The following is a 25,626-nucleotide window of genomic DNA, read 5'->3' on the forward strand; positions in this document are numbered from 1 at the left end:
GGGTCTGGCACAGAGGAGTTACTCAGAATGCATGCTTCTTCCTGGCTGGTGGCTCCTTTTGTCTTCTCTTCTGGGCTCCTGGCCAGGAATTTTACCCCCGTCCTGGGCCCCTGCCTGGTGTGCCCTCCCAGCCTGTCTGGTGACCTCAGCTACCTTTCCACTTTCCCCACCTTGATGATGCTGGTGCCTTCTGCTGCTCCTCAGAGGCCTTTAGAGAGTCGTGTGGAGGTGGAGGGTGTGGGCATGGCCTCTGCAGCTAGACCAGCTGGGTTTCAATCATACTGTCCTAGCTTGATGTCCCTCTGCCTTACTTATCTCACCTGTAAAGTGAGGATGATGGTAACAGTATTTCAGGACAGGATTTTGGAAAGGATTGAATGAGTCAATGAATAAAGGGCTTAGATCAGCTTCAGGCACTGAGTGAGCACCCAATAAACAATCATCATTTCATTCTTCTGCTCTTCAGACACCACCCCAGAATGCCTCCTTGCCAACTGCCTCTGATAACCCTTCCTTCTTCTGTCCTCCCCTCCCCAACCCTACCCTCCAAACCCCCCATGGCACAGGGTTGGTGCCACCCAGCAGCATCCCCAGGTATATCCCCTGGGCAGTTTCCTTGCACGTGTTTATTATCAGACATGTTTGGAGCTCTGTGTTTTGGTTTTTCAGTGTCTTCTGATCTCTGAGGGCAGGAGACAGTGAGGAGATGGGTATGAGGGTCAAGAAGGTTTGGGGGGGCAGGTCATGACTCTGGAAATGTTGCAGGAATTGAAGGAGAAATAAAATATCCTTTGTTCTACCCAGACACACCACCAGTTGCTTTCTTTCTTCCTTTATGGATTGAGCCAGCTAGCGCAAGCAGAAAGTCAAGGCCACAGTGAGTTTGGTGGGAAGCCAAGTGGAAGAGAGTCAGGATTAAAAAGCTGAAGGGACAGAGGAGGTCGGCCCAGAAGATGGGGAGAAGGGGCTTAGAAGAAAGGAGACCTGGGGAGCTGAACTGCACCTGTTCCTTGTGCCTACACTTGTCAGTTACTGGGGACATTGATAGGCTGACCTTGGAGCAGCTGCCTGCCTTGCCCTGGAACACTGATTCATTCTGGATAGTTTTTTCTCAGTATCTCTTTTTTTGGTCTCAATACTTGACTTTTGGGGATGGAAAGAGTTGGAAGCTGCTGGTCTCTGCCCCGTCAGCATCTCAGAGTAGGGTCATCAGTTCCTACAAGATGCCCGAGGAACCATGCACAAAACCCATTCTGTCCATTTTCTCCCAGGTAGCAATCTGGGGAGAAGGATGTGTGGCAATGGAGGGTGGGGTGCGTTTTGGAGGAATTAATTGGTGGACATAGTCTTGAAATTCCTGGAGAGAGGAATGAAAACACAGCAGACACTGTTACATTGAATACAATTCAACATTACCTTGACTCCTTTAGGCTTCGGGTTACATCAAACTCTCCCAAACATAATAGCCATGGGGAGCATGATACAATCTAGTGAGCTGAAAACATGGAAGCTGGTTCTGTCCTTTGACCCACTGACATGAAAAGAGTCATTGCAGGTGAAGCTTTGTTGCAGAAATGTGGAGTCTGACCTGGGCTGCATTCCCAGATCAGGTGCATCCATACTTCAGCCTTCCATGGGGCAACAGGCATTGGCAAACACCTCAATGTCCTGCCTCAGTGTGACCCTGGAACGTTTCCAGCCCACACTCATGTGGAGGATCCCAGTGGGGATGACAATGTTTGGGGATATTTCCTCATGTTTTCTCTGCTGAGAAATTAGCTTGAGTGGGCAGGGAATGGAGGCAGGTACTGCTAGAGTCTGCAAAGTGAATCCAGAACCTGGACTTCTAGAGTTGTGGTTGTCCTCAAACTTCCTTCCACTAAGACATCCGTGATAGCAGCATCCAAATGGGCCCACCTCATATAGCTGTGCCCAGGCTACAAGCTCCTGGGCAGAGGAAATGAGGCACCTGGAGTATGAGTTTCCAGTGAGTGATTTGGGGCCCATCCCATTTGCTCCCATTTAAGAACGCATCGAGAAATGCAAGGGTGATACTATAGGGCCAATCTCAAATCTGCATTCATGTCAGAAGAAGGAAAATGATCTGCAAGGTTTGTCACTGAGGCACTAAAACTACGATTAATGACATAGCACTTGCAACACTCCCAAGATTGGTCCTGACCGCCTGTGTACAAGGCTAGAGGTGAGCTAGAGACCTGGCCACACTGGCATGGGTCTGCATGAAGGCTATGGCCATCCTGGGTGAGCCTCAACAGCCATGAGTTCCCCAAACTGACTCCGTGGGTGGGTCAGGTAAGGGGCAGTCCCCATGACAAAAGTGCTTGCCTCCATGGATTTTCCCACAATGTAGAGGGAACAAGGATGGATTCCGGCTCTGCATATGGAACTGCCATGGAGGACGGGGATATCTGGAGGGCCATGGTGACTGGGGAGGCCACAAGGCGGAGGAGTGAAGAGAATTACCTCAAGACAAGGGTGATTCTGGTGCAGGATGCTCTCCTCTCACACCTCATTACCAAATGCTCTCCAGGAGTCTTTGGCTTGGCCTACGGCAGTGTGACTGGCTCCCTCACAGGTACCACTTCTGTTCCTTCACCTATGGGCCTCTTGATTGCCACAGGGAGTTACAGAAACATTTACCTATCAGGGACTCTCTGCTTGGCAGGCCTTCTGGAAATCCACTTCCCGTCTCTACCATAGACCCCAGGAGTCCCTCAATGTGCCTCCAGGAGGAGCTACACTAGGCACTTGGGGAAGAGGTGGGAAGTCGGCCAAGAGAGGGATGAAGTAAAAACATCTGGGAGTCAGACAAGTGGCCATGCAGTTTCCTAATTCCATCGTGCTTCTCCTTCCCCAAGCTGCTCCTGTACACACATGGCAGCGCTGCTATTTCCAATGCTGTTCTTTCCTCTCTTTGGCAACTCTTATCCTTCCTTTTGTTTCTGGGTTGGAGGACATGGCCTCCAGGAATTTCTCTGTCCTCTCTCAAGTTTAGGGTAGATACCTCCTGTGTGTTCCCACAACCATCTATATTTTGCTGGTTGGCTTGGGTGCCTCTCTCACCTTGGGAAGCAAGAAGACAGCAGGGATCAGTCTTGCTCCCAGCCAGGGCTTATCCCACAGCGGGACACTGAATAAGTGTTGACTTTTATGGTGGGCGGGGGCAGGGATAACAGAAGTTGGAATTTTCTAACGTGAATTCCATCTCTAGAAACCTACAGATCGGAGGGGGGAGCAAGATGGCCAAATAGGAACAGCTCCAGTCTCCAACTCCCAGCACGAGTGACACAGAAGACCAGTGATTTCTGCATTTTCAACTGAGGTACTGGGGTCATCTCACGAGGGGGTGCCGGAAAATCGGCGCTGGTCAGCTGCTGCAGCCCGACCAGTGAGAGCTGAAGCAGGGCGAGGCATCGCCTCACCTGGGAAGCGCAAGGGGGAAGGAAATCCCTTTTCCTAGCCAGGGGAACTGAGACACATAACACCTGGAAAATCAGGTGACTCCCACCCCAATACTGTGCTTTAAGCAAACGGGCACACCAGGAGAATATATCCCACACCTGGCTGGGACGGTCCCATGCCTACAGAGCCTCCCTCATTGCTAACACAGCAGTCTGTGATTTAACTGCAAGGCAGCAGTGAGGCTGGGGGAGGGGCGCCCACCATTGCTGAGGCTTAAGTAGGTAAACAAAGCTGCTGGGAAGCTCGAACTGGGTGGAGCTAACAGCAGCTCAAGGAAACCTGCCTGTCTCTGTAGACTCCACCTCGGGAAACAGGGCACAGTTAACAACAACAACAAAAAAAGCAGCAGGAACCTCTGCAGACGCAAACGACTCTGTCTAACAGCTTTGAAGAGAGCAGTGCATCTCCCCACATGGAGGATGACATCTGAGAAGGGACAGACTGCCTGCTCAAGTGAGTCCCTGACCCCTGAGTAGCCTAACTAGGAGACATCCCCCACTAGGGGCAGTCTGACACCCCACACCTCACAGGGTGGAGTACACCCCTGAGAGGAAGCTTCCAAAGTAAGAATCAGACAGGTACACTCGCTGTTCAGCAATATTCTATCTTCTGCAACCTCTGCTGCTGATACCCAGGCAAACAGGGTCTGGAGTGGACCTCAAGCAATCTCCAACAGACCTACAGCTGAGGGTCCTGACTGTTAGAAGGAAAACTATCAAAGAGGAAGGACACCTATACCAAAACCCCATCAGTACGTCACCATCATCAAAGACCAGAGGCAGATAAAACCACAAAGATGGGGAAAAAGCAGGACAGAAAAGCTGGAAATTCAAAAAATAAGAACGCATCTCCCCCCACAAAGGAGTGCAGCCCATCACCAGCAACGGATCAAAGCTGGTCAGAGAATGACTTTGATGAGATGAGAGAAGAAGGCTTCAGTCCATCAAAATTCTCAGAGCTAAAGGAGGAATTACGTACCCAGGACAAAGAAACTAAAAATCTTGAAAAAAGAGTGGAAGAATTGACAGCTAGACTAACTAATGCAGAGAAGATCATAAACGAAATGACAGAGATGAAAACCATGACACGAGAAATACGTGACAAATTAACAAGCTTCAGTAACCGACTCAATCAACAGGAAGAAAGAGTATCAACGATTGAGGATCAAATGAATGAAAGGAAACGAGAAGAGAAACCAAAAGAAAAAAGAAGAAAAGAAATGAACAAAGCCTGCAAGAAGTATGGGATTATGTAAAAAGACCAAATCTACGTCTGATTGGGGTGCCTGAAAGTGAGGGGGAAAATGGAACCAAGTTGGAAAACACTCTTCAAGATATCATCCAGGAGAACTTCCCCAACCTAGTAGGGCAGGCCAACATTCAAATTCAGGAAATACAGAGAACGCCACAAAGATACTCCTCCAGAAGAGCAACTCCAAGACACATAATTGTCAGATTCACCAAAGTTGAAATGAGGAAAAAATCTTAAGGGCAGCCAGAGAGAAAGGTCGGGTTACCCACAAAGGGAAGCCCATCAGAATAACAGCAGACCTCTCGGCAGAAACTCTACAAGCCAGAAGAGAGTGAGGGCCAATATTCAACTTTCTTAAAGAAAAGAATTTTCAACCCAGAATTTCATATCCAGCCAAACTAAGTTTCATAAGTGAAGGAGAAATTCCATCCTTTACAGATAAGCAAATGCTTAGAGATTTTGTTACTACCAGGCCTGCCTTACAAGAGACCCTGAAGGAAGCCCTAAACATGGAAAGGAACAACCAGTACCAGCCATTGCAAAAACATGCCAAAATGTAAAGACCATCGAGGCTAGGAAGAAACTGCATCAACTAACGAGCAAAATAACCAGTTAATATCATAATGGCAGGATCAAGTTCACACATAACAATATTAACCTTAAATGTAAATTGACTAAATGGTCCAATTAAAAGACACAGACTGGTAAACTGGATAAAGAGTCAAGACCCATCAGTCTGCTGTCTTCAGGAGACTCATCTCACATACAGAGACATACATAGGCTCAAAATAAAGGGATGGAGGAAGATCTACCAAGCAAATGGAGAACAAAAAAAAGCAAGGGTTGCAAGTCTAGTCTCTGATAAAACAGACTTTAAACCATCAAAGATCAAAAGAGACAAAGAAGGCCATTACATAATGGTAAAGGGATCAATTCAACAGGAAGAGCTAACTCTCCTAAATATATATGCACCCAATACAGGAGCACCCAGATTCATAAAGCAAGTCCTTAGAGACTTGCAAAGAGACTTAGACTCCCATACAATAAAAATGGGAGACTTCAACACTCCACTGTCAACACTAGACAGATCAACGAGACAGAAAGTTAACAAGGATATCCAGGAATTGAACTCAACTCTGCACCAAGCGGACCTAATAGACATCTATAGAACTCTCCACCCCAAATCAACAGAATATACATTCTTCTCAGCACCACATCGCACTTATTCCAAAATTGACCACATATTTGGAAGTAAAGTACTCCTCTCCAAATACACAAGAACAGAAATTATAACAAACTGTCTCTCAGACCACAGTGCAATCAAAATGGAAATCAGGACTAAGAAACCCAATCAAAACCGCTCAACTACATGGAAACTGAACAACCTGCTCCTGAACGACTACTGGGTACACAACGAAATGAAAGTAGAAATAAAGATGTTCTTTGAAACCAATGAGAACAAACATACAACATACCAGAATCTCTGGGACACATTTAAAGCATGTGTAGAGGGAAATTTATAGCACTAAATGCCCACAAGAGAAAGCTGGAAAGATCTAAAATTGACACTCTAACATCACAATTAAAAGAACTAGAGAGGCAAGAGCAAACACATTCAAAAGCTAGCAGAAGGCAAGAAATAACTAAGATCAGAGAAGAACTGGAGGAGTTAGAGACACAAAAAACCCTCCAAAAAATCAATGAATCCAGGAGTTGGTGTTTTGAAAAAATCAACAAAATTGACAGACCGCTAGCAAGACTAATAAAGAAGAAAAGAGAGAAGAATCAAATAGACGCAATAAAAAATGATAAAGGGGATATCACCACCGACCCCACAGAAATACAAACTACCATCAGAGAATACTATAAACACCTCTACACAAATCAACTAGAAAATTTAGAAGAAATGGATAATTTCCTGGACACTTACACTCTTCTAAGACTAAACCAGGAAGAAGTTGAATCCCTGAATAGACTAATAGCAGGCTCTGAAATTGAGGCAATAATTAATAGCCTACCAACCAAAAAAAGTCCAGGACCAGATGGATTCACAGCTGACTTCTACCAGAGGTACAAGGAGGAGCTGGTACCATTCCTTCTGAAACTATTCCAATCTATAGAAAAAGAGGGAATCCTCCCTAACTCATTTTATGAGGTCAACATCATCCTGATACCAAAGCCTGGCAGAGACACAACAAAAAAAGAGAATTTTAGACCAATATCCCTGATGAACATTGATGCAAAAATCCTCAATAAAATACTGGCAAACCGGATTCAGCAGCACATCAAAAAGCTTATCCACCATGATCAAGTGGGCTTCATCCCTGGGATGCAAGGCTGGTTCAACATTCGCAAATCATTAAACGTAATCCAGCATATAAACAGAACCAAAGACAAGAACCACATGATTATCTCAATAGATGCAGAAAAGGCTTTTGACAAAATTCAACAGCCCTTCATGCTGAAAACCCTCCATAAATTCGGTATTGATGGAACATACCTCAAAATAATAAGATCTATTTAGGACAAACCCACAGCCAATATCATACGGAATGGGCAAAACCTGGAAAAATTCCCTTTGAAAACTGGCACAAGACAGGGATGCCCTCTCTCACCACTCCTATTCAACATATTGTTGGAAGTTCTGGCTAGGGCAATCAGGCAAGAGAAAGAAATCAAGGGTATTCAGTTAGGAAAAGAAGAAGGCAAATTATCCCTCTTTGCAGATGACATGATTGTATATTTAGAAAACCCCATTGTCTCAGCCCAAAATATCCTTAAGCTGATAAGCAACTTCAGCAAAGTCTCAGGATACAAAATTAATGTGCAAAAATCACAAGCATTCCTATACACCAGTAACAGACAGAGAGCCAAATCATGAATGAACTTCCATTCACAATTGCTTCAAAGAGAATAAAATACCTAGGAATCCAACTTACAAGGGATGTAAAGGACCTCTTCAAGGAGAACTACAAACCACTGCTCAGTGAAATCAAAGAGGACACTAACAAATGGAAGAACATACCATGCTCATGGATAGGAAGAATCAATATCATGAAAATGGCCATACTGCCCAAGGTTATTTATAGATTCAATGCCATCCCCATCAAGCTACCAATGAATTTCTTCACAGAAATGGAAAAAACTGCTTTAAAGTTCATATGGAACCAAAAAAGAGCCCGCATTGCCAAGACAATCCTAAGTCAAAAGAACAAAGCTGGAGGCATCACGCTACCTGACTTCAAACTATACTACAAGGCTACAGTAACCAAAACAGCATGGTACTGGTACCAAAACAGAGATATAGACCAATAGAACAGAACAGAGTCCTCAGAAATAATACCACACATCTACAGCCATCTGATCTTTGGCAAACCTGATAGAAACAAGAAATGGGGAAAGGATTCCCTATTTAATAAATGGTGCTGGGAAAATTGGCTAGCCATAAGTAGAAAGCTGAAACTGGATCCTTTCCTTACTCCTTATACGAAGATTAATTCAAGATGGATTAGAGACTTAAATGTTAGACCGAATACCATAAAAACCCTAGAAGAAAATCTAGGTAGTACCATTCAGCACATAGGCATGGGCAAGGACTTCATGTCTAAAACACCAAAAGCAACGGCAACCAAAGCCAAAATGGACAAATGGGATCTAATTAAACTAAAGAGCTTCTGCACAGCAAAAGAAACTACCATCAGAGTGAACAGGCAACCTACAGAATGGGAGAAAATTTTTGCAATCTACTCATCTGACAAAGGGCTGATATCCAGAACCTACAAAGAACTCAAACAAATTTACAAGAAAAAAACGAACAACCTCATCAAAAAGTGGACAAAGGATATGAACAGGCATTTCTCAAAAGAAGACATTCATACAGCCAACAGACACATGAAAAAATGCTCATCATCACTGGCCATCAGAGAAATGCAAATCAAAACCACAATGAGATACCATCTCACACCAGTTAGAATGGCAATCATTAAAAAGTCAGGAAACAACAGGTGTTGGAGAGGATGTGGTGAAATAGGAACACTTTTACATTGTTGATGGGATTGCAAACTAGTTCAACCATTATGGAAAACAGTATGGCGATTCCTCAAGGATCTAGAACTAAATGTACCATATGACCCAGCCATCCCACTACTGGGTATATACCCAAAGGATTATAAATCATGCTGCTATAAAGACACATGCACACGTATGTTTATTGCGGCACTATTCACAATAGCAAAGACTTGGAATCAACCCAAATGTCCATCTGTGACAGACTGGATTAAGAAAATGTGGCACATATACACCATGGAATACTATGCAGCCATCAAAAAGGATGAGTTTGGGTCCTTTGTAGGGACATGGATGCAGCTGGAAACCATCATTCTTAGCAAACTATCACAAGAACAGAAAACCAAACACTGCATGTTCTCACTCATAGGTGGGAACTGAACAATGAGATCACTTGGACTCGGGAAGGGGAACATCACACACCGGGGCCTATCATGGGGAGGGGGGAGAGGGGAGGGATTGCATTGGGAGTTATACCTGATATAAATGACGAGTTCATGGGTGCTGACGAGTCGATGGGTGCAGCACACCAACATGGCACAAGTATACATATGTAACAAACCTGCACGTTATGCACATGTACCCTAGAACTTAAAGTATAATAAAAATAAATAAATAAATAAGTAAATAAATAAATAAATAAAAAGAAACCTACAGATCATTCAGGTATGGAACTTGATCCTCTCAATTTTGATCTTGATAGACGTGAAGGGGAAAACAATCTTACAGGATCCCTCTGTATCTTTCCATTTTGCTGTTCTAGATGCAGAGGTAGAGGCAGGGGTAGGAAAGAAATTAGGGCAACATGCATTCGTCCTTGGCTAAAGACCAAGTTCAAAGAAAGTGGTCAATGAGAAGGAGTTAGAAGGTCAAGCAGAAACCATGACATCCCCTAGCCTACCCCACTGCCTCTGATGTAAATATTATATAATTAGGAGTTAAATTTTTCAGCTGACAAACCCCTAGAGTCATGTTGCCATGTCCCGGGGCACATGTCATCTTGGAGAGTGTTTTTCCCAGGCCTCCCTTCATTGTTCAGTCTTTGGAATGTTTGACACTTGTGATCTTGAAAGTCTGCTGAGGGAGCTGGGGCTGTCAAACCCAATGGGTCAGAACTCAGCCGTCCATCCCTCCTGTGTAAAGGAACTCCATGGGTCAGTTTTGGTTCCAGAAGGATGCAAATGAAGAATCCAGCTCTGGCACTCAGATGCGTAAACAAGAGGTTCTCCCTGGGTCATAGCCCACCCCCGAAGAATTTCCCAGCATGCATTGCACTTGGCAGAGAGCGTTAGATGAATGATGTCTGGATGCAGAGGCAAGGGGTTAGAGTGACAAAAGGGAAGGCCACAGCCAAGATCCAAGGAAGCATCAGTCAGAATACAGATAAAGTGGATATATCTGGCAACATTCCCAGCCGCATGGGGGATGGAGCCCTGAGCTCTGTCTTCCCCACTGGGTCAGGAAGAGCATTTTCCTGGATCAGTTTCATGGCATTCATGGGGATGTCAGATGTTGGTTGTCAGATCTTCTCCCACTCAGGGTGGCAGAGAGATGCAGAAACCACCATCAGCGAGTCAGGAAGAAGGACTTGAGGCTGCGTAAGAAATTCGACTTCTGTCTGTGCTTCTGTTTCTTTTTGATGATGGGCACCCACACCAGCCCGCACACCAACATCATGAGTCCCAGGGACAGGAAGCCGGGCCCTACCATTTTGAGGATGGAGACATTCTTCTTACTCAGCTTCAAGGTGTAGGCCAAGCAGGTGATGACCACGCCAAAAAGCAGGATGGCACCGCCCACCGACATGATGATGATGGGCTTGCGGTAGATTTCCCAGTTACTCCTGGGGGTGGTGGTCCAGACAGACTCGCTCCTGGAGCTGATGCACAGGGAGCTGGCGGTCTGGCTGGGCAGCAGGTCCTTGGCTTCTGGAGACTTCTCATCGACTTCCAGAACCTTGGGTAGAGTTTCCATCGTCATGATTGCTCAGGACTGGGCACCTAGGACCGGCAAAAGTTGGAAACAAGAGTGGAGCCAAAGGAATCCTCACACACTCTTCCTGTACTCAGCATCTATCTCTAGCCCCGCTCTCAGTGGAGGGTGAACAAGGTCTTTGTGCTGAAGCCAAAAAAGAAAGTGAAATGAAATTCACGTAAATAAGAAACCACCCAAGCTGGTATAATTTTTTTTCTTGTGAGAGATAAATATTACAACATTTTATTCAATAGCTTTTACTATTTAAAACAAGGATCACTATTTAAATATTTATTCAGTAGCTTTTAATATTTAAAACAAGTGATGCCATTTTAGAAACAAACAAAAGCTATAGTTTTTTTTTTTTTTCTTTTTTTTTTGAGACAGAGTCTCCCTCTGTCACCCAGGCTGGAGTGCAGTGGCATGACCTCAACTCACTGCAACCTCCACCTCCCAGGTTCAAGTGATTCTTCTGCCTCAGCCTCCTGAGTAGCTGAGATTACAGGCACCTGCCACGAAGCCTGGCTAATTTTTGTATTTTCAGTAGAGACAGGTTTTCACCATGTTGGCCAGGCTGGTCTTGAACTCCGGACCTCAAGTTATCTGCCCGCCTCGGTCTCCCAAAGTGCTGGGATTACAGGCATGAGCCACCACGCCCGGCCAGCTATAGTTTATTGAACGGCATTTTATTTTCAGACCCAACCACTTTCTAGCTGTCTGATCTTGATGGAACTACTCAACCTATCTTTGTCTCAGTTTTCTTACCTATAAGATGAGGATAACATTACTTCTTTCAGAGAATTTTCAAAAAGGTCATGTGAGTTAAGTGGTGTAATGCATTGAAATAATACCTATCATATGGCAAGTACTCCATAAATGATATCATTTGTTTGTTAGAAGAGTGATGCTTTATAGATAAATTCTGCATGCGTGTCCTGTGCCAGACACTGCATCACTTTCTTTATTAAACTGAAACTCACAATAAATCTGTGAATTAGGCATTAGTTCTGTTTTACAGGTGAGATAGTGAAGCTTCAAAGAGGTGAAGCAACTTCTTGAAGATCACACGATAAGGAACTGCTCAAGCTCAGATTTGAACCCGTCACTCCTACCGGGCTATGCACAGGTTGAAGAACACCATTTCGTGCAGCCTGGGCTTTCATGTGCTCTGTCAGCAGAAGACAGCGAGGTCTCAGGTTCACAGTGTAACCTTTTTCCCTTTTTTTGAGATGGAGTTTCACTCTTGTTGCCCAGGCTGGAGTGCAATGCAGTGATCTCAGCTCACCGCAACCTCTGCCTCCCAGGTTCAAGCAATCCTCCTGTCTCAGCATCCTGAGTAGTGGGGATTACAGGCATATGCTAGTATGCCCAGCTAACTTTGTATTTTTAGTAGAGGCAAGGTTTCTCCATGTTGGTCAGGCTGGTCTCGAATTCCCGATCTCAGGTGATCCACCCACTTCGGCCTCCCAAAGTGCTGGCATTACAGGCATGAGTCATCGTGCCCAGCCCCCACAGTGCAACCTTCTAAGATCTAAATGCCACCCTTCCCCACCCTCCATGTTAATTATATCGAGGCCAACTTCCAGCTTCCCATTCTTAGGCCTGGAAAGGTATGGAGTCTCCCTCAATGGCCCACTCCAGTGTCTCATTGAGAGCCCATCTACATGGCTCTCAGCCACTGGGGCTACCTCATTGCTGACCCCAACTCAGGAAAGGTAGATGGTCATCCATGTAGAGCAATTTCAGGGCTGGGCTGTAGAGAAGCACTGCTTGCCCACCAAATACTTCACCATACCAATGCTTTCTCAAATTCTTTTAATGTCCGATTAAAGGATTTATTTTCTTTTCTATTTTTTATGTGTAGTTTTGCTCTTGTCGCCCAGGCTGGAGTGCAAGGGTGCGATCTCGGCTCACTGCAACCTCCACCTCTCAGGTTCCAGCGATTCGCCTGCCTCAGCCTCCTGAGTAGCTGGGACTACAGACACTCGCCATCACACCCAGCTAATTTTTGTATTTTCAGTAGAGACAAGGTTTCACCATGTTGGTCAGGCTGGTCTCGAACTCCTGACTTCAGGTGATCCACACTCCTTAGCCTCCCAAAGTACTGGGATTACAGGTGTGAGCCACTGTGCCCAGCCTAGATTAAAGCCTTACATTTCATAATCAGAAATGTGGCTTCAAGGCAAAGGCCTATGTATTTACAACAAGGTCATAAGATGCAAATGATTGATGTTATATACTTCCTGAGGATAGGTTCTATTGGAGAGAGCCCAGGTTCCCTGCCTGGAGGTTTCACAAAGTTACTGCCCTGTTTCATCTTTCAGATGTCTCCAAGGTGTCTGTACAGTGCTCTGTACCCCAGAGATTTAGTGTATCTTTAATTGAATGAGTAAGTAAATGAACAACTCTCTCTTCCTTGTTTCCCCTCCTCTCCCTTCCACTGGTTGCTAAGGACAAACGCAGGACCTTCTCCACTTACATAGAAACCACTTACACACTTATTTGTCTTCTAGCAGGAGCCTGGATCCTTCCCTGCAGTAAGCTCAGGCGTTTGCTGCTCTCTGGGGTAGAGCCCACAGGCTCTCTCCTCCTGTACCCCAAGTCCTCAAGCTCTCTGGCTGTTCTCCGAGGGGCCCCTGCCTGCTTGGGATGACTTTCCTTAAGCAGCTCTCTTAGGCTTCTGCTCTTTTTCCCTCTTCAGATCAAAGCCTCTGGACCTTGGCTTCTACCCTCTTTCCTGGCCAAGAATCCTGCACTTCCTCCTCTGGCTTCTTCTTTTGTTTCCTGTTTGGCTACTCACGCCCCACTCACATCAGCATTTACAAATATCCCTGTTTGTGAGTGGGATGCGAGAGATTTCTTTCCATAGCAAAAAATTGTATTGGGGAAGGTGGACTATTCATCCCGGTCACAATGAAACCACCTTCCCCAGCTCAAATAGGATGCCTGCGAGGGAGGCTGGAATTAGACTCAGATCTGTGGTGGGGTGCACTTTGGGAAACCATGTTACTGGCCAGGAGTTAAAGACAGCTTGGGATAAAGGAGTTGGTGTCTGGAGCTGGTGGCTCCCAAGTCCTGATACATGCTACATTTATCTGCAACCTGCCCCTTCCACTTGACCAAGGCACTTCTACACAGAGAGGGGTCCTTTACTGAATGCATTTTCCTTCAATCCTTCCGACGGCATCAGTTTCAGCTGAATCTCTCCAACCTGCTCATTCCATCCTTCACTGCTCAGGCCTGAACTTTTCTGAACTAGCATCGCCCCTGAACCCAAGAATAATGATTCCATTCTCTAGAATAAGCAGTTACAGATCCCTCCTCATTAACAGGGGGACAGAGGAGTTGTAACCAAGGCCTTCAGAATTTGGCCTTGGTGATGTTACAGTTTGGATCTCTGCTTCCTAAGACTCTGAAAATATTACAAGGTGCTTTTTTTTTTTTATACTTTCAGCTTTTCTGCCCTGCTTTTTCCCCATCTTTGTGTTTTTATCTGCCTCTGGTCTTTGATGATGGTGACGCACTGATGGGGTTTTGGTATAGGTGTCCTTCCTGTTTGATAGTTTTCCTTCTAACAGTCAGGACCCTCAGCTGCAGGTCTGTTGGAGATTGCTTGAGGTCCACTCCAGACCCTGTTTGCCTGGGTATCAGCAGCAGAGGTTGCAGAAGATAGAATATTGCTGAACAGCGAGTGTACCTGTCTGATTCTTACTTTGGAAGCTTCCTCTCAGGGATGTACTCCACCCTGTGAGGTGTGGGGTGTCAGACTGCCCCTAGTGGGGGATGTCTTCCAGTGAGGCTACTCAGGGGTCAGGGACCCACTTGAGCAGGCAGTCTGTCCCTTCTCAGATGTCAACCTCCGTGTGGGGAGATGCACTGCTCTCTTCAAAGCTGTTAGACAGAGTCGTTTGTGTCTGCAGAGGTTTCTGCTGCTTTTTGTTGTTGTTGTTTAGCTGTGCCCTGTCCCCAGAGGTAGAGTCTACAGAGACAGGCAGGTTTCCTTGAGCTGCTGTGAGCTCCACCCAGTTCGAGCTTCCCAGCAGCTTTGTTTACCTACTTAAGCCTCAGCAATGGCAGGCGACCCTCCCCAACCCTCGCTGCTGCCTTGCAGTTAGATTGCAGACTGCTGTGTTAGCAATGAGGGAGGCTCCATGGCCATGGGACCTTCCTGGCCAGGTGTGGGATATAATCTCCTAGTGTGCCTGTTTGCTTAAAGCACAGTATTGGGGTGGGAGTTACCCGATTTTCCAGGTGTTATGTGTCTCAGTTCCCCTGGCTAGGAAAAGGGATTCCCTTCCCCCTTGCGCTTCCCAGGTGAGGCGATGCCTCGCCCTGCTTCAGCTCTCGCTGGTCGGGCTGGAGCAGCTAACCAGCATCGATTGTCCGGCACTCCCTAGTGAGATGACCCCAGTACCTCAGTTGAAAATGCAGAAATCACTGGTCTTCTGTGTCACTCGTGCTGGGAGTTGGAGACTGGAGCTGTTCCTATTTGGCCATCTTGCTCAGCCCCCCCTACAAGGTGCTTTCATAACCACAGGCACCCAGTGTGTGCTTCCCTTTGGAGCCTGTGGTATATTTGCATAAGCAAAGCAGCCATTTAAAAAGTGATTTATTTTTTTCTCTGTGGGCTGTGGGGCAGGGATGGGTTCATAAAGCTGTTAGGAGACCTTGTGCTGGTTATTGCAATCTGGTCTCATGTGAGGGTGTTTGATCATCTTAAGCAGAATTTCTTTTTCTCAGTATTCATTTCCAGTCCTTTTCAGTGAAGACATGGGGAGATATGATTGCTGTTTCCTGAGGTTGGAAAGGTTGTGATGAAGGAATTAAAATGCAGTGATTCTCAGCGGTGCCAGAGAAGATAGCTGGGGCTGGGCAGGGGAGGGCTTGCTCCTGGGAGCTGCCATCTGAGAGTGAGGGAGCTCAAGAACAGGAAGTGTTCAACTGGGTGGGGACTTAATTATAGTACACAACCAGGCTGAGAAGGCTGCAGGCTGGCACCAAGAAACAGTGCTGGTCTGGGACTATATGGCAACGAGAAGCCAGACAGAGAAACAATGCATGCGATGTGATCACATTTCCGTAAAATTCAAATACATGTAAAACAGTCTATGCTATGAGAGGTTAGGATAGTGGCTGCATTTGGTGGTGGTAGTGACTGGAATGGGGACTTTTGAGGTGCTGGTGATGTCCTGATTCTGTGTTTTTTAATTTTTATTTATTTATTTATTTTTTGAGATGGAGTTTCATTCTTGTCGTCCAGGCTGGAATGCAGTGGCATGATCTCAGCTCACTGCAACCTCCACCTCCCAGGTTCACGCCATTCTCCTGCCTCAGCCTCCCGAGTAGCTGGGACTATAGGTGCCCACCACCATGCCTGGCTAATTTTTTGTATTTTTAGTAGAGATGGGTTTTCACCGTGTTAGCCGTGATGGTCTCCATCTCCTAACCTCATGATCTGCCTGCCTTGGCCTCCCAAAGTGTTGAGATTACAGGAGTGAGCCACCGTGCCTGGCCTTTTTTTTTCTTTAACTACAGAAGGTTAGAACCTGACTCGTACTGCTTTACCAGGTCACTGGTCCTGTTCCTTCCCACCCAGTGGTTGTAAAAAACTCCCTTTCATCTTACAGCCAGGTGTTAGGAAGGGAGCAGCTCACAAGGCAGCATGGAGGCAGCTGTGAAGGGGCAAAGGCAGGACACACTGACCAACTCCTCCCTGCCTCCCTTCTTTGGCCTGAGTGACCACTCACCTCACCAAGGCAGGCTTCCTTCTGCTGGCCGAAGTTCCTAAAAAAATCTCCAATGTACCTCAGCTGCTTCTCCAAGGCCAAAGAAGCCACGTGGCTGGGGAAGGCAGGTGCTTTTTATACAATAATAATAAAGACCATTTATCAAGTGCTTAGAGCGTGGCAGGAACCACGCTAAATGCTTTGTCTGCATTGCCTCATTTCATCCTCCCACTCAGTCACTCCTCTGGGGAAGCTATATTCTTGCCCCACTTTGTAGGTAAGGAAACTGAGGATCAGAGAAGTATAAGTGACTTGCTCAAGATGACTCACAGGAGAGGAGAGCATCTGGATTGGAATGTGAGTTTTGCAGCCTCCCTGGCTCCAGACTCTGTGTTCAAGTCTATCCCGCCCCTCTTTGGGGCAGTTTTAATGTTTCTTTTCAAAATTATGGGAAAAACAAGTGGGGAGGACACCCGAGGTGGGACATAGTGAATGGAACAGCAGCCTTGGCTGAGGAGATAGGCCCAGGACGGTTGGGTGGAGCTGCCAAGGATGCCAGGGTCCCCAAGCTGGGGCCAGCAAGCAGCAAGAGGCCAGCAAGGGGCCTGTGGCACAGCAGCCTCAAAGTCACCACTGTCACTATGCCACAAATCCAGCATAAGATGCCTGGCGTGTGCCACTTTCTTTGCCTGCGGAGTCTCTTTTAATCCTCCACTTTAAGAGGATAATACTATTATCATTCCCATTTTGCAACTAGGAACACAGGCTCAGAGCTGCCGGCCTCCAAATCCTGCTTTTATTTTATTTTATTTTATTTTATGATAGAGTTTTGCTCTTTTGCCCACGCTAGAGTGAACTGGTATGATCTTAGCTCACTGCAACCTCCACCTCCCAGGTTCAAGCAATTCTCCTGCCTCAGCCTCTCAAGTAGCTGGGATTACAGGTGCTGCCACCATGCCTGGCTAATTTTTGTATTTTTAGTAGAGACGGGGTTTTGCCATGTTGGCCAGGCTGGCCTTGAACTCCTGACCTCAGGTGATCCACCTCCCTCAGCCTCCCAAAGTGTTAGGATTACCAGCGTGAGCTACTGTACCCGACCAGCCCTGCTCTTTTATTTATGCTTTCTCAAGGAAAGGGCCCTGCCTTTTTTTTCTTCTTGTTTTCTTCACTTGCATTCCACCACCCCGTACCTGTACAACTCCACCTCCGAACTCACTCCCCAGCCTTTCCCTGGTGCTGTCCTCCTTCAAACGTGCTGAAATACGGTTGGTATTAATAGGGTTGTCAGATTTAGAGAATAAAACTACAAGGTGTCCAGTTACATTTCAGCCTCAGATCAACAATGAATACTTTTTTCGTATAAGAATGTTTCAATATTGCATGGGAGCAATGCATGCAAAAAATTTACTCATCTTCAAATTCAAATTGAATTGGGCATCTGGCAATACATCTGGCAACCCTAATATTGTAAGAGGTTCCACGGCTGCTGTGCTTGGACCTGGAGTTATCTGACCCTTCCCGAGTTTCTGCCCCTCAGGTCCCTCCACCTAGAGAGCTCCGATAGCATCTGGGCTATTCTGGGAGTTGCAAGAGCTGAAAGCAGAGGAAAGTGGCACACATTGCCGCACTGCTGGGAGGCTGGGCCCAGCGAGGGGAGTCTGGGGGAGAAGCGGGGAAGGCAGGATGGAAGTGGTGGGAGTAACACCATGTATTATTCCTGTGGAAGACTCAGAGTGGTGAGAAGTGGAGGGTCCTCCTGTTTCCCTCATGGAGTCCCCATTAATGCCCCACCCATCTCCAGCTTGCCAGTGGTCATCCTCAGGGTCCCTTGTCTTCTCTGGTGGTGCTGTCTTCCCCTCACCAGGACATTCTGTTGGTGACTGTCCACCCCTCTGAGAAGGTGAGTGGGAGCCAAGTGTCTGGGCTGATAAAGTAGAAGCTAGAGAGTTTCTGAGTAAGCTACTGCCATCACCATGGCCATGCCCATCTGTCAGCTGCTCATAGCGCTTCAAGGAAGGGAAGTTTCCCAAACATCACAGTCAGCCTGGAAGGTGCCACTCACCTCCCTCGTTGGGCCACCCAGCTGGTGCCCAGACCCTGGCCAGTGACAGGGTAGAAAAACAGCTTGGGCGATCATGTGTGTGATCACGTCTGGCTTTACCTGGATGTAGGGTTCCCATGGCACACAGTTGCCTGACTGAGCCACATCTTTGTCTGTGTTTGCACGTGCCTGCCTTGTTCCCCCTTTCTGAGATAAAACTCTCGAGGCCGCCAGCGCACCCTACCTTGTTTTTCTTGCACCTGCCCCAGGTACCTGCCACAGCTGCAGGAGGAAGACATTGGCAGCTGCTGAGGTCTGATACGGGGTGCCCAGGAGGACAGCCTGGGTCGGAGATTCTGCCCATGTACTCTGGGGCCTGGGGGTGGCCTTGCACTTTATGGTCTGGCTTTTTTTGCTTCTTCTCCAACCTAGATTTGGTAGGATAGTCCCTGCCCAGCCCTTCCCACAATGGCTGCTAACGGTGAAGGCTGGATGCTATACACGAAGGACTGAAGCAGCCCTCTGCCCACAAATTCCCTTCTTCCCGGTACACAGAAAAGGGCGGCCCCCTTCCTCCAGCCACCCCTGTCTGCCAAGATGCTCAGCAGGCAGTGCCTCCAAGCTGGCTTCAACCCCTCCCAGGGCATAGCCCCCTCTCCTCTGCTTGTTGTTCCTACTTGCCTTCCAACACTAGTTCAAAGACAACACGCTCCAAAACAAAGTTAAAACCAGCTCTTTCCTCCAGCGAGGTGGAAGGAAGGGCAGAGGGAAACGTTCCCTCCTTACTTACTGTCCTCGATGTCCCAGGGGAGGATGGGGGACCTGGGAATCACTCGGTGCTCGTGCAAGGAGGAAGCCGGCAATGAGTTTCTGCTCAAGTCCATGCCAGCCAGAGAAAGCCACCCTGACCACATCCAGAAGTCGGTGTGCTGTGAATCCCAGCAACTAAGCAGGCTCCAGCAGGGATGGATGAGCTCACCAGGCGACGGCCTAATGGGTTAACTCTTTGTGAGCTGTTGGCATGGGTCCTCAGAATGTGGCTTTCTCAGCTCCGCTCAGCCACGATGAGAAAAATTCATGATGCTTCTCTGCAGTCTGTCTTCAAGTTTCACGGAGGCATGCGTTCCATCGATGCCTGGGCAGGGCAGCTTCTCCTGACCCAGGCTCAGAAATCAGAGGACCTGGAGTTTCTGGGTTGGTGGAGGTGTGTGGTGGTGCCATGGTGGTGGGGATGGGTTGCCAAAGACTGGATCAGACCCTCTGGCTGACTCAGGCTACACTGGCTCTGTTCAGTACAGACCTTAGTAATTCCATCTGGGAACTCTCTGTGTTCTGGATATTGGAGGGGGCACATGCAGACTTAGAAAACACCCTTGGTTGCAAGATGGCAAGGACACTCCTTGGAACTTTCCAATGCCTATGGGTGGGCACCCTATGTTACAAAATGCCAGGAGTCCACAACAGGACTTACCCCCATCTCGGGCCCGACATCTCAAACAGAGGCAAAAGAGCTTGTTCCCCATCACTCCTCCAATCATTCCTCATGATGCCCTGTTGCTTTTCATGCGATGCCTGCTGCCACCATGATGAGAAGAGAATGATGATATCAGTGCAAGGAGGGTGAAAAGGTTTTCACCTCTATAAACCTTTACCGGACTGTGCTTGGGGAAGCTGGGTGTGAGATGTTGAGTAGCCAGTTCTCAAGATGCTGATGCATACACTGAGGTCAGCAAAATTGCCTGATTCTGGAAGGCATGCTGGCTCCTGCCCTGGTCCACACTAACCTGAGAATGTGAGCAGCTGTTGCTCCTCAGGATGACTGGTGGGTGGGCATCCTTGCTACTGGGAACAGTACACTGAGGGGCGTCCTCTGGTCTGCAGGGAGGGCTTTCCTAGGAGCCGTCCAAGGAAGCTGCTGTCAAGGCAGGTATGAGACTCTCCCATATTTGACATCTTGAGTTCCTCACCTGTGCAATGAGCAGGAGATTCTGATCCTGGAAGGCTCTGCAGAGGTTGCTATGTGATTCGTGCCTAGAGAAGCAGACAGCTAGGAGGATGAGACTGTCCCCTGAGCTGCTGTGAGAGATCAGGCTGAGTACGCCCTCTGTCCTCTGTGAAGATGAGCACCACTGCTCAGGGCAATGAGCAGTGAGAGGCCTGCCTTGAGTGTCCAGGGGAACTTGATGTTGAAGGTTTTTGAGGATGTGAGTTGCTTTGCCTTAGGTGCCTCTGACTTTATACTGAAATCAGTTTGTAAAACCAAGTGACCTGGCTTGCAGAGGAACCCTAGAGTGAATTATTTTGCAATACAAATAATCAAATGATTTATTTATTTATTTTTACAAAGTTCAGGCTATTCCCCCACCCTCTGCAGGGCATGGCAGTGTGGCAGAGTAATATCATCTGTAAGTCAAACCCTTATTTATTACTCCCTCCATGTCAGGCACTCTTCTAAGCACTTTATATATACAGCAATTCACTTATTCCCCACAGAACTCTATAAGGTAGCTATGTGACGTATATTGCTATCTCTGTATTTGGCCTTGGATGAATTACTTCTCTGGGCCTTAATTTCCTCATGTATTCATTGAGTGGGATCATTACTACATCACAGAGTTTTTATGAAGATTAAATGAGAAAATACTCATAGCAAGTGCTTAAAGAATGTATACATAATATATGTGCATATAATACACATGTGTATAAGTACATATTTAAGTATAAACATAAATTGGAGGGGCAGCAAGCATCAGAGGAGAACATGTCCAGGGTTGAAGCTGTTCTGTCTGCAGACCCCCTTCCTAGCAGGACAGATGAGGAGGCATGAGGAGCCATTATGGTCCCTGGGCAGCTGACTCCGGTGTCCCGGGTTGAAGAGGCTGCTGCTGCAGCTGTGGTGTTGAAGGGGACGGGAGCAGGGATGGTCCCTGCTTGGGGATGGCTCTTAGCCTCTTATCCAGAGTGCCCTAACTCCCCACCCTGTAGCTGCTCCTACTCAGCGCTGTGCCCCCTCACCTGGCCAGTCCAGCATTGCACGAGACAGTGGTAGGTAGGGTGACCAGCCATCCAGGCTTACTGGGTACTGATGGATTTCCTGAAATATGGGACTTTCAGTGCTAAAACCATGAACATTCCAAGCAAACCAGATGAATTGGTTTCCTTAGTAAACACCTTTGGGCAGTGGCGTGTCATTTGGAACACCCGTCCCTGTGCATGTGGGCTGTCTCCTTCTGGAATGTTCTCTGTATTTGGCTTCACCCCCTCCCAGGGCACAGAGTCTTGTGGGCAAAGGGGGCCTTCTCTCCTCCACCCCCACCCTGGGGCTGGAGCCCCTCCCTCCCAGCCTGCTTCCCCCCTTGCTTCCCCGGCTTTGCATCTTGCTCTGTTCTTGGGCACAGTTAGAGAGGGGGCTGGGACTCACTCTGAGCATAGTTTCCAATAGTTTCCAAAAGTGGTGGTGTTTTCTTTCGGCTTGCTGTGTGCTTGGTTGGGATAATGAGCTACCTAATGGTTATTAGACTATGATAAAAAGATACCAAAACAAACAGTGCAAGACAAAGACATCAACATAGGCACCTCTTTGTTAGGTTTGTCACCGACTGCCAGTGCTGACAGCCCACCCCGGACTCCTTCCCTTGGTTAGAACCTCACTCCCCCTCTGCACTGGCATTGGCAATGTATGTACATATTTATTTATTTTTGAAACAAGGTCTCACTCCTGTTTCCCAGGCTGGAGTGCACTGGCGTGATCTTGGCTCACAGCAGCCTTGACTCCCAGGTGCGACTGACTCTCCCTCCTCAGCCTCCCAGTAGCTGAGATTATAGATGCACACCACCATGCCTGGCTAATTTTTTTGTTTACATTTTTATTTTTATATTTTTTGTAGAGATGGGGTTTCACCATGTTGTCCAGGCTGGTCTTGAACTCCTGAGCTCAAGCGATCTGCCCACCTCAGCCTCCCAAAGTGCTGGAATTACAGGCATGAGCCACTGCACCTGGCCCATCTTCATTTAGCTGATCCAGTCAGTCTGGCCTCGGCCCTGCACAGCCGCTGGGCCTTCACTCTTCTGCTCTATTATACTTCTTAATGATTGTCTGTCTGTCCCTGACTCGCATCCCCTAAACTCCTTGGAATAGGTTTTTTTTTTTTTTTTATAAAAAATGTTTATTATGAAAAATTTTAAACACACACACGTGTGTGCATTACCTAATGAGCTTCTACAATCACAGCTTCAACAATTATCAACGTTGATTCTTTTTCATTTGTCTCCCTTGTATATGTACAAGGTTGACCCTTGAGAGCAACACAAGTTTGAACTTCAAGGGTCCACTTACATGTTGGCAATTTTTCTTCTTTGGGATAGCGTCTGGCTGTCCTCCAGGCTGGAGTGTAGTGGTGCGATCCCAGTTCACTGCAGCCTCGAGCTCCTGGGCTCAAGCAATCCTCCTGCCTTAGCCTCCTGAGTAACTAAGACTACAGGCACGTGCCACCATGCCTGGCTAACTTTCATTTTTTCTATAGAGATGGTGTCTTGCTATGTTGCCCAGACTGGTCTTGAACTTCCATCTTCAGGCAATCCTCCTGCCTGGGCCTCCCACAGTGCTGAGATTACAAGGAATGAGCCACCATGCCTGGCCTGGATATTTCTTCTATAAATATATTGACTTTTTTGAGACTTGTGACAATTTGAAGAAACCTACATACGAACTGCATAGCCTAGAAATATTGAAAAACTTAAGAAAAAATTAGATATGTCATAAATGCATAAAATATGAGTAGATGCTGGCCGGGCATGGTGGCTCACGCCTGTAATCCCAGCACTTTGGGAGGCCGAGGTGGGTGGATCACAAGGTCAGGAGATTGAGACCATCCTGGCTAACACGGTGAAACCCTGTCTCTACTAAAATGAAAAATAAAAAAATTAGTCGGGCGTGGTGGTGGGTGCCTGCAGTCCCAGCTACTTGGAAGGCTGAGGCAGGAGAATGGTGTGAACTCAGGAGATGGAGGTTGCAGTGAGCCAAGATCGCACCACTGCACTCCAGCCTGGGCAACAGAGCAAGACTCTGTCTAATATATATATATATTATATATATTATAATATGTTATTATATATTATATTTTTATATTTATATTATATTTAATATATATTAATATTAAACAATATAATAATATATTTATATATTAAATATATTTATATTTATTATATATTATAATATATAATATGTTATATAATATGTTATAATATATTATATATATTTAACATAGTATAAATATATACATGAGTAGATACTGTTTCATTTATATGTTAATTGACTCTGCATCTTATCAGTAAGGCCTCTGGTCAACAATAGGATATTAGTAATTAAGTTTGTGGGAGTCAAAAGCTACACTTGAAGTTTTGGCTGCACAGAGGGTGGCACCCCTAACCCCCACATTGGTCAAGATACTTTGTTTCATTTAGTATTTTAAAGTAAATACTAGACTTCTCTTCTTCAGTAAAGCCTTGCACATAGAGAGTTGTGTTTCCCTAACAGATGACCTCCTTCCTTCTTCCTTCCTTCTTTTTTCAAATAATAACCACAGTGCCATCATAACCATACATGAAGTTGAAGCATTCTTAAAGTGAATGCCCATTCCACATTCACATTCCCTTGATTGTCTCAAAACCACCTTTTTTTTTTTTTTTGCTTTTGAAACAGGGTCTCACTTTGTTGCCCAAGCTGGAATGCAGTGATGTGATCATGGCTCACTGCAGCTTGGACCTCCTGGGCTCAAGAGAGCCTTCCATCTCAGCCTACCGAGTAGCTGGGATCACAGGCACCCGCCACCATGCCTGGCTAATTTTTAAATTTTTTTTGTAGAGAGAGTCTCACTTTGTTGCCCAGGCTGGTCTCAAACTTCTGGCTTCAAGTGATCCTCCGGCCTTGGCCTCCTGAAGTGCTGGGATTACAGATGTGAACCACCATGCCCAGCCTCAAAACTACACTTTTAGAGTCAGGTTTCTTCCAGGCAGGATCCCAGCAAGTTCCAGGGATTAGTTTAGTAGCTCTGCCTCCAGCACTTCTTTTGGCCTCTAACAGCCTTTTCCTCCTCTGCTCATAACATTTATTTATTGAAGACACAGGACTTCTGTCTTAGAGAACTTCCCTCATTCCAGATTTGGCTGCCTACTTCCTCACGGTACCATTTATCACTTGCCTACATCTTACAAGGTCCATGTCTCAATTTCCACCATAGCCCTGGATCCTAGTACAATGCCTTAACCCAGGAGAGGTGCCTAGTCAAAGGTGAATAAACAGTCACATGCATATTCATAAGGTACCTGGCAATGTATTGAGGGCTTTGACCCACATGCCATTGGGCCAGGGGCTACATTTTCTGTCTGCTTCTGCCTTGTGATGCTGGGACTGGTTACTGAGCCAGAAGACTGAGAATACCATGGTCATTACCATCATCCCCTTCTAACTGAGTACTCCCATTTTCTTTTTCTTTTTCTTTCTTTTTTTTATTTTTTTTGAGACGGAGTCTCGCTCTGTCTCCCAGGCTGGAGTACAGCGGTGTGATCTCGGCTCACTGCAACCTCCCCCTCCCGGGTCAAGCGATTCTCCCACCTCAGCCTCCCGAGTAGCTGGGACTGCAGGTGCCTGCCACCAAGCCCGGCTCATTTTTTGTAGTTTTAGTAGAGATGGGGTTTCACCATGTTGGCCAGGATGGTCTCGATCTCCTGACCTCGTGATCCACCTGCCTCAGGCCTCCCAAAGTGCTGGGTTTACAGGAGTGAGCCACCGTGCCTGGCCAGTACTCTCATTTTCTAAGAGATAATAAGTTAATTTTTTAAATTATTTTTTCTCTTTCCTCCTCTTCTCCTGTGCCCCACTTTCTACTTAGCTCTTTAGAAATGCAGTTATAACCTTTTACCTTCCCTTCACCAGATACTGGCTAGAGAGCAAGCTTATCCAACTGTGTGCTTACTTAAAAGATCAAGAGTGGAAACCTTTCCCACCAGGCGTTTGCCTTGAGAGACAAAAGTCAATTTACAACCAAAAGTATGCCTGCTACAAAACTCTCTCATCTGGAGAGCACC

The 25,626-nt window shown here is 46.6% G+C and overlaps 1 protein-coding gene across 2 annotated transcripts; it reads right to left on the reverse strand.

Moving 5' to 3' along the window:
• Positions 1-1,735: 1,735 nt before the first annotated feature.
• Positions 1,736-20,191, reverse strand: PIRT (phosphoinositide interacting regulator of transient receptor potential channels). 2 transcript variants are annotated; one of them, XM_033211118.1, is made up of 3 exons: positions 19,331-20,191; positions 9,451-10,799; positions 1,736-3,236 (listed from the first exon to the last, which is right to left on the reverse strand). In XM_033211118.1, the coding sequence occupies exon 2, from the start codon at positions 10,777-10,779 to the stop codon at positions 10,366-10,368; it is 414 nt and encodes a 137-aa protein (XP_033067009.1). In that variant the 5' UTR covers positions 10,780-10,799; positions 19,331-20,191; the 3' UTR covers positions 1,736-3,236; positions 9,451-10,365. The 2 variants fall into 2 exon arrangements, with proteins under 2 accessions (XP_033067009.1, XP_033067000.1); XM_033211109.1 differs by having other exon boundaries at positions 1,737-3,236; positions 9,451-10,917.
• Positions 20,192-25,626: the final 5,435 nt, after the last annotated feature.

Source organism: Trachypithecus francoisi, unplaced genomic scaffold (assembly GCF_009764315.1).
Source record: "Trachypithecus francoisi isolate TF-2019V2 unplaced genomic scaffold, Tfra_2.0 Contig00358, whole genome shotgun sequence".
Classification (NCBI taxonomy): domain Eukaryota; kingdom Metazoa; phylum Chordata; class Mammalia; order Primates; family Cercopithecidae; genus Trachypithecus; species Trachypithecus francoisi.